Here is a 9,461-nt window from a genome sequence, read left to right as displayed (position 1 = left end):
CGTGGGGGCACGTCCCCCCGCCCCTCTCGGATCGGGGTCCACAGTGGAAATATTGGTTCATCCATAGCCCACTGGATCAGATAAAGTGCCTTTGTATCCTTCTTTTGCCTCTTCTTTAATTCAATCTTCTGTGTCGTGGTCAATCTTTCTTGTTCATCAAAATTATCATATACCCACTCTCTACCAATTACCATAAAACGTAAGACATAAACAAGGTCTTTATCTTAATAGACCAAAACTGATAATTATCACCTTTAAGCAAATGAACACTTTACTAAAAATTTGAAGAATTAGTAGCAGATAGGCCACCCCAATACGCATATGGAGGTAAGGTATGATGTTGGTTGTATACAGGATGACAATATGAGATGTCCAATCCCATCGACCAGGAACCTTTTAGGTCTGCAAATGAACCAGAATGTCATATCTCCCCATCCTTTAGGATCTGTAAACCCATGGGCTTGATCGTTCCTACGATGCTGCCTAAGGATAAACACGTGTCAATAAAAGAAAGCACATAGCACATTCCTTTAATGTACCCATTAATTATAATGAAATTTATTAATTTTCTCTTATATATGGCTCAATTACGGGCTTTTAGGGCATATTGTCTAACATTCCTTATCATCTTTCTCGTGTCGTCCTTAGTCCTTTTAAGCCCTGTTTAGATTGTAAGAAAAATATTATAGATGGAAAAAAAATTTCATGAGAAAATTTTCTTTCTAGAATTTAGAGGGGAATGATATGATTATGGTTAATTTATAGGATATCATCATGGATTGAAGGTCCTTCTAAATAAAAATTGAATAGGGCTTGTTCAAATTATCTATTTTTTTTTTTTTTTGTCTAAAAAATTAGAAAATTTTAGAAACATTTTTCCTTTCCAAACTTTTCCAAAAAATTCTTGCAATCCAAACATGGTCCTAAGGAGGAGGAGGAGGAGAACTTTTCTCACTCTAAATCCTAATTATTTTCTCACCCTAAGCTTTGCAGTAGTGAATGATCGAGGACTCAGAATTTGCTACGAATGTGATATTTTTGAAATTTTTTGGAGGTATTTTCAGTCGATGCTAGGCAAAATGAGGTGTCTACAGTACTTGTGGATTACAAGAGTGAAAAAGTTTGTAAATGAAAAATATTTCTAAAAATTTCCTACTTCTTAACACACCAATAAAGATAAATTGACCAACCCCATTCATTTTTTATTTAGATAGGACCTACAATTTTAAGTTGATATCCCTCTAACTTAACCATAATGACATTATTTCCCTCTAAATTGTGAATAGAAAAGAAAATTCCAAGACAAAAATTTCCATCAGAAATGTTTTTCTCGCCATCAAAACCAGGCCTAAACACTCAGTATCGTTTATCAAAGGTAAAATAAAGGAGGGCATTGAATGCTTAACCAAAATTAACTCATAATCCAAATACAGTAAACATCATATTCTGGTCCAGTCAAATCCTGGGAAATGAAAAGGCCATTGTTATAAACTGGGATTTAAAACGCCATATTCAACCTCATTCCTTACTTCTCTGAAATGGGAAAACCTGGAAGAAGAGCTTGGAGAGGAGATATCTGTCAAAGACTAGTCAGTACTATTTTCTTTGTTTCTCTTTCTGTTTTATCTTTCTCTTTCCTTTTTTTATTTGAAATACAAGCAGAATCCAGCTTTTAGGTTTGGTTTCGTTCAAGGAGAATCAGAAAGTTCCTATTCATCTGAACCACTTGGTTTCATCTGAACTTTCCTATTCATTATCTTGCAGGTAGATAGATATCTGGGTTTTTTTCTCAGAAATGTAAAATCCAAAACTAAACTAAATATCTTTAAATCAGTTTTTTTTTTCTTGAACTTTTACTGCAAACCCAGTTAAAATACAGATAAAATCTTGAGCAATAAAACAACGTATCTCGAAATTAGTTTTTTTTTTCCTTTCATTTTGAACTTTTTTAGGAAACCCACTTTAAAATACAGATAAAATCTTGAACATTTAATTTGGTTTTTAAAGTTAAGGGATGCTTGCTGCTATGTTTGAATCACTTATAACTTCTTTAAAATAGTTTAATTTCTGATTTTTTTTTTTTTAGTTCCGATTCTTTTAGTAGACTGCTATTGTTACTTCTTTGTAATTTCTATTACTGGTTTGACAAATTGATTTCTTGTTCAAATGGATTGTTTTGAGCTGATCCAGTTTCTATGGCTTGTTCAAATTAGCACTAACATCACCGTATTGTTCCCCATTTTGGTTCAAAATGGTTATCAATTTTTATGCGCTACTGCAATTGGAGAAGTTTTTGCCATTCGTACTGTGATCATGTGTCGCCAAACTCTGTTTTTGTTGGGAAAGTTGCCTTATTCTCACCATCGTGGGGGTTGCTTGGGTGGGAAGGCAAATGGGCAAGAATAGAAACTTCTTTAGGTACTTTTGGGAAAACGTAAGTGGGAGTCTATAAAAGAGAACGTGTGGGCTCTCTTGGAAGGTGGCTTAAGAACGTGAGAAGAGGGAGAGGAGAGAGAGAGAGGAGTGAGTTTCTTCTCTGGTTTTCTCCACGAGTTTTCTTCTTGGGGTTTCTCTTCAGTTTTTTCTCTTTGGTTGCTCTCGATGTATGGTCTTGGTTGAGAAGCAAGGTAAGGATTGTGGGTTTGGGTTTAATCCATTGTAGTCCCTATATATTGTTTTCTTATAGTGAAGATCGTGTTTCTCGCCCGTGGCCTAAATCTTGGTGTTCATTTTGTGGCTTGTTTTATTTTCTACTTTTACGTTAATTTGTGCACGATTGGATTGAATTTTCCCTACGGATTTTCTCAACAAGTGGTATCAGAGCTGTGCTTGGAGCGATCGTCGAGGACGGGTGGAGTGATCGTGGGTGTTATGGTTGGATCACAGCTAGGGCGATTTTTGTGAGTAGTAAGATTATCCAAGAAATATTCTTGTTCGAGGTGGAGTGTTACACTGAGAAGTGCAGAGTAATATGAGATGACATTGAAATCGAGTTCTACCCAATTCAACATCAACAAGTTTGACGGAGAGGGTAGTTTCACTCTATGGCATATGAGGGTGAAGGACATCATAGTTCAACCAGGGACGACTAAGGCGTTGAAGGGAAAGGATGGGAAGCTGGAGAAGATGACAAATGCCAAGTGGGAAGACATTTAGTCGAAGGCGGTCAGCATAATTCGACTATGTCTGGCGGATAACGTTATGTTTAACGTTATGAAAGAAGATGAAGTGGCTAAATTGTGGGAGAAGTTGGTATCTGAAGTGGCAATTGTACAGGATGAAGATGCAGGAAAGCATGAATGTTCTAGAACACAGTGGGAATCAAAGTGGATGGTCGCCCGAAAAGGGATCAGGAAAAGGCAGGTCAAGATCCAGGGTTAGCAAAAAGGGAGTGTAATGTTACTGTTGCAAGCAATATGGCCACATCAAGCGGGATTGTCCTGAGCGAGCTGACCAGTCGGACAATGGTGCTACGAATACTATGGTGGCTGTAACGGATGAACAGAGTGAAGAGGTTGGAGATGTTCTCATAGTCTCCAGTCGTAATCACACTTCTTCTTATGATGAGTAAATTTTAGATTCAGGGTGCTCTCTTCATGTATGCGACATGAGAGAATATTTTGATACGTTCCAAAAGACAAGGACGGGTGTAGTGTCCTTGGGTGACAGGTCTACATCTGACATCAAGGGAGTTGGATGAAGAACAAGATGTTCGATGGAGTGGTTCATATTTTGGGTGGTGTAAAGTATGTTCCAAAGATACGGAAGAATCTAGTGTCACTTGGCCAATTGGACTCCAGGGGTTGCAGGTATTCAGCTGTAGGTGGAGCCATGAAAATCACACATGGCTACATGGTTCTGATGAAAGGAGAGAAGTGTGGCAGATTATATTGTCTGGTCGGGGACACGGTGACTAGTGTTCCTAAGATCTTGATGGATAGTTGGAAATGAAGCGGCGTGCTCATGCACAAGGTCTCTTTCACAGTTGGTGCAGAGACATGTTTCCAAATTGCAGACGATGCTGGGAAGGTGACAGTGTATGCGATGGAAAGATGAATCGAGATCCCTCTCCATGCTTGACTCAGTGAGTCAACGGGTTAGCAGCTATACATGTCCATTGGCTGTGTTGATCGAATCGAGAGGAGTCAGATTCGATGGTATGTAGCTGGTACTTCGGAAGGCCAATGGTGGTTTGTGGCGATAGCTGACCGGTGGCAACATCAGCGGAAAATCTTCTGGTGGCTAGGAAATAAGCTAAGGTGAAGCTTATTGGGAAAGTTGCCTTATTCCCACCATCGTGGGGGTTGCTTGGGTGGGAAGGCAAGTAACCAACAATAGAAACTTCTTTAGGTACTTTTGGGAAAACCTAAGTGGGAGTCTATAAAAGAGAATGTGTGGGTTCTCTTGGAAGGTGGCTTGAGAGAGAGAGAGAGAGAGAGAGAGAGAGAGAGAGAGAGAGAGAGAGAGTCATCTCGGGTTTCTCCACGGGTTTTCTTCTCTGGGTTTCTATTGTGGGTTTTTTCTCTCGGTTTGCTCTCGGTGTATGGTCTTGGTTTAGAAGCAAGGAAAGGGTTGCGGATTTGTGGGTTTGGGTTTAATCCATTGTAATCCTTGTATATTGTTTTCTCATAGTGAAGATCGTGTTTCTCGCCCGTGGATGTAGGCTTGGCCGAACCACCTAAATCTTGGTGTTCACCTATTGGCTTGTTTTATTTTCTACTTTTATGTTAATTTGTGCACGATTGGGTTGAATTTGCCCACCAGATTTTACCAACAGTTTCTTCATGCATTTATCATTTTCAGGGAATTAATGGTAATTGAAAGGTGTTGAAAAGTTTCTTCCGTTAATCGTTGAAATTCTGGTGCCTTTCTTTTAGTTTTACAGGATCAGTAAATGTGGATTTTGATTTTTCAATCAAATTTATGCCTACTGTTGAGGTTTTCCATCATTTCAAACTTAATCCGGTTTACATTTTAACTGTCCTGAATCTTGCAGCCAATCCCAAGAGACATTGTTTCGAATATTGAAGATGAGTTATCTGATTTTGCTCTCCTGAAGGGTCCTAGTGGTAAAATCTGCCGTGTAGAATTGAAGATAACTGACAGAGAGCTTTTGCTTCATAATGGTTGGCAGGATTTTGTGAAAGACCACTCTTTATGTTATGAAGATCATTTAGTATTCGAGTATGAAGGGAGTTCACTGTTTAGTGTTAGCATATTGGGAAAATTTCCAGAAGCATTCGAGAGCTGTGAAAATTTGAATTCTAATGAAGGATATCAGAACTCCGATAAAGAAAGCACCAATACCGTTGAAACTTTGGGTGTCTCTACTTCACATAAAGCATGTTGTACTTCAACAAAGGAGATTGAAGATGAAGACCTACAGCCAACCGAAACAAGGAGCAACTTACAAGTGTTAAGACGTTCACCTCGTCTTTCTGTTCTGTCCAATGTCACGGAGATGGGAAAGTTAACTTGCAAAAACAAGTCAGAGTGTAGCAAGCAGAAAAATAGAAGTGAAGAACTTTTCATCAAGTCAGAAATCCCAAGAAATGAAGGTAATAGGTTTGTTGAAAGTGAAAACCTTCAACAAATAGATGAAAGGTATACTCTACTAGAGCCAAGGCGATCTGTTCGTCTAAAATTGGCTCAATCTGATAAAAAGTTAACATGTGAAATGAAGTCAGAGTGTAGAAAGCAGAAATGTAGAAGTGAAGAACTTTTCATTCAGGCAGAAAGCCCAGTAAATGAAGGCAAAATGTTTGCTGAAAGTGAAAACCTGGAAAGGTATACTCTAATCAAGCCAAGGCGATCTGTTCGTCTTAAATTGGATCAATCTGATCAAGTGCAAATGTCAAATTCATCTCCGGAAGTTAAATTAAATCATAACAGTAGAACATTTAATGGTGACACTCTATCCATGGAATCTGGAAGTCTAAGCACTACACCGAAAAGTTCTCTTCCTGCTCAGAAAAGGGATAACAAAGCAGCACCCAGACGGTCAACACGTATATCTATTCAATCTAATGTAAAGGGGTTACCAGAATTACTTCATATAAGTGTATTAAACTGCACAAAGAGAGGAGATAGATCTGAACAGGCTTCGAATAATTCCAAAACTCGAAGCACTGAATCTGCGACACCTCCAATGAATGAATTTTCAGAAAAGAACGACAATCAAACAGCTGAAACTAGTATGTCTATTGTCTCTTGTTTCTCATCATGTCATAATATGAGATATTTCAGGATTTTTCTCTATCATATCGACTTTGACTGTTTTGGTATATGGTCTTCTCACTACTTTAGCATTATAGTGCAGATGAGATGACCACATTTTATCTCCAAAAATTTGATATGATAGTGAATGGGTTTCCATTAATTCTAAAGATCAATCTACTGAACCTAGATGCCTGCTTCTTCTTTTTCTGTTCTAATTGGTATTCTCACTATTTAGCTTAAAAATGCAGATGACCCCATCTCGTCTCCAGAAAGGAAGGGGGGTTTTATGTGTGTTGATGAAGGGCGGCTGTATTGTAGATTTGTTTCAAGAAGGAGACCTGTGACAGATGAAGAAAAAGATAGAGCATTGTATGAAGCCAGAAAATTCAAGTCAAGCAACCCTTTCTTTATGGTTGTTATGCCACCGACTTATGTGTTAATCAGATTTTACATGGTGAGCTTAGCATCTTAAATCTTATGTTGGTGAAAAAGATTTTAACTGCCAAGTTCTAATTTGTTGCCTATCTTGTTAATTACAGGTAAAGATTTTTACAATGCTTACATGTTTGGCCAACATGAAAAATTATTTCTTGGAAATTTGGAATATTCATGGGCCCAATTGTGAAAGTGGAACTAACTTGGGAGGGGGAAAGACTTGAGAGGGCATGATGGAGAGTGCGTGGAAAGTGCATGAGAAATCCCTAAAAAACAGTGAAAACAAATTCATTAGGGCCCTTTTGGATGCCGAGAAGATTTTGATTTGGATTTCTCACATTTGCAGCCCTTTTTGCATTGTAATTTGGATCGGATCAAATTCTTGGATTTCTAATTCAGCAGCTGGCAGTGAAAAAAATCAGATTTCTAAATTTGCTGTGGAAATAAGAAATTGGATATCCACAAATGTGGCAGTTTCCTTCACCCTCTTTGCTCCTCAACCTCTCCCCTCCACTAGGAAGTACCCCTTCCCTCTTGGTCTCCCTCTACGTGAGCTGCTGGATCTATTCAATTTGTATTCAAAACTCAATTCCAAATCCAAATACAAAATGGGAGGTATCCAAACAGGCCCTTACTTCAAATTGAATTTTTGCCCCATGTTTCTCAGGGGTTTTTCATGCTCCTTCACTCACCACTCTTTCAGGTCTCTCCCTCTCTGCCCATCTCTCACAATTGTCCAATATTCCATGGAATAAGTTTTCATGGTTTCCAAACAAGCCTGCAGTGGATCCACGTGGTTATTTTGAACGGGAACAGCTCTAAATTTTCTATGGTTTCTATAGACTGTTAATGTTTCTATAGACATAGTATAGTTACACTTACAAACATAAAGGAAGACTAATTATGTGTACATATTTAAAAAAAAAAAAAATTAAAATTCACCTATAGAGACAAAATCTGAGGAAAATATCTTGGAAGTATCTGCACTGGATATTCCATGCCTTTCTTAGACATACAAGTGGTCTTGTTTTCCGACCACAAAGTCTGGAATTGCAATTGTAATATTTGCAATTATGTTTGTAATGGAATTGAATGCGTATGATCGTTTGGTTGCAAATGAGTACTAGTTAGTAACTGGTAGAGATGAATGACGTTTCTTTTTGTTTTGGGATCTGCATTTACTTTTTAATCAGCTTCAGGAATGTTGAGAATGAGAAACTCCGCATTTTTTTCTCATTAACACTTACCATCAGATCTCAGGCTCTCTATTGCACTCCCTAAAGAGGGTTCTTTTCACCTTTCCCTCACTGTACTTGTTCGCTATCTGTCTTTGAGGAATACTTAGGCTTAGAGGGTGTTATGTCTATGTTTTATGTTCATTTCTAGATTTAGTCTAACATTTCTTTCATTTCTTTCCCTATGTCTTGTATCCATGATATTTTCTTACAGATACTATGATGTCAACTTGTAGCATTTTAGGATACCTTTCTCTTACCATTGAGCATTTCCCACTTCATTGGTTACATTTTGTATTCCTCTTGTTTATTTTTGATATTCAATATTAACTACCCCGAATTTTTCCTTTGTCTTGATAAAATAGTCTAATTCTCCAGATGATTTTGTTTTAAACTGTAAATCAAAATTAATGTGCATAGTTTTGTGAAATGTCATTGTGGTATTCTAGTATAGTTATTATATGTGGAACATATAAGTGTCTTTTGTGTCTTCTAGAAGTCTTAATGTCTAGTTAGATTATCAAAGAGTTAAATCGTAAGTTCCTATTTTGTTGCTTAAGATACCTAGAAGACTCATGGGAACTACAACTATGTGTATTATGTATTTGCTGTTTTAGGTATGTCTTGAGTCTATAAGTATCTATGTTGCATGGATTCGGATTCGGGTGTCGGAATCCGACACGGATTCGAGGTGTCGGATTCGGCAAACCCAAAAAACAAGGATTCAGATTCGGCATCGGATTCGGTATTTTAATTAAATTAATTAAATATGTAATTTAAAAAATAAAAATAAAATAAATAAATAAATAAATAAATAAATAAATATATATTATAAAAAAATTAAGCAACATTCAATATGCTTTCATAATTCAAAACTCTATATAACCACCATATTAATATTCAAAAAAATGTTTATAACTTTATATAGTGCTATTTATTTACCCGGAATTTATCTAGCAACCCGGGTGCACCTTCAATTCATTGATCAAAATATAACATTACAACTTACAAAAGGAGGCATGAACCTTGCCTCTAACCCAAACCCCATGCAAAAAAAGATAACAAAAAAACTTCGAATATTTGGAGTGCCGAAATTTGTCCCATCTTACTGCTCCTCAAAAACTCATAATCCAATTCCAATCAACTGCAATAAAAATATTAGTGCATGAATGGTTAGCCATGATATTTAGACTATGAAATAAAAATTAAAGAAAAAATGAACATAAAAAAATTTAAAAGGATACCTTCCTCGACTATTTCTTTCCACTTTGCTCGTCTTCATCGAACAATGAAGGATCTAAATCATCCTCATCCAAGTATAATTCTGCAGCTTGAAGACTGGAAGCCCCTTCAACAACCAAGCCTTCACCCACAACATCTCAATGTCGTGAAGGACCATCCTTATATTCACTTTGCTGCCTCGATAAAAGACGTAAATTGGAATGCACAAAGACCAAGTCTTCCACTCTTGATGATGTCATCTTGTTCCGCTTTAAAGAGTGGATGTGTGCAAACGTGCTCCAATTTCTTTCACAACACGATGAAGAAGCTGGTTGTGATAGAAGTTTTGCC

The 9,461-nt window shown here is 37.3% G+C and overlaps 1 protein-coding gene across 2 annotated transcripts in view; it reads left to right on the top strand.

Annotated features, from left to right (window-relative positions):
* Nucleotides 1-1,407: 1,407 nt before the first annotated feature.
* LOC143857723 (uncharacterized) overlaps nt 1,408-9,461 on the top strand; it is a 33,271-nt gene continuing 25,217 nt past the window's right edge. Inside the window, exons 1-3 of one of the 2 annotated variants that reach the window (XR_013238740.1) lie at nt 1,408-1,589; nt 4,997-6,194; nt 6,468-6,673. Coding sequence is in view for 1 of the 2 variants with exons in the window: in XM_077368179.1 (XP_077224294.1) it covers nt 1,539-1,589; nt 4,997-6,194; nt 6,468-6,673 (1,455 nt within the window). In the remaining variant the exon portion in view is untranslated. The remainder of the gene's footprint in view (nt 1,590-4,996; nt 6,195-6,467; nt 6,674-9,461) is intronic. The other variant, XM_077368179.1, reaches the window with a different exon arrangement.

The sequence above is a fragment of the Tasmannia lanceolata genome, unplaced genomic scaffold, assembly GCF_043159265.1.
Source record: "Tasmannia lanceolata isolate RefF3 unplaced genomic scaffold, GAP_Taslan_0.1 ptg000025l, whole genome shotgun sequence".
Classification (NCBI taxonomy): Eukaryota; Viridiplantae; Streptophyta; class Magnoliopsida; order Canellales; family Winteraceae; genus Tasmannia; species Tasmannia lanceolata.
The sequence above is the reverse complement of the archived record's forward strand: the minus strand, read 5'-3'. Positions and strand labels throughout refer to the sequence as shown.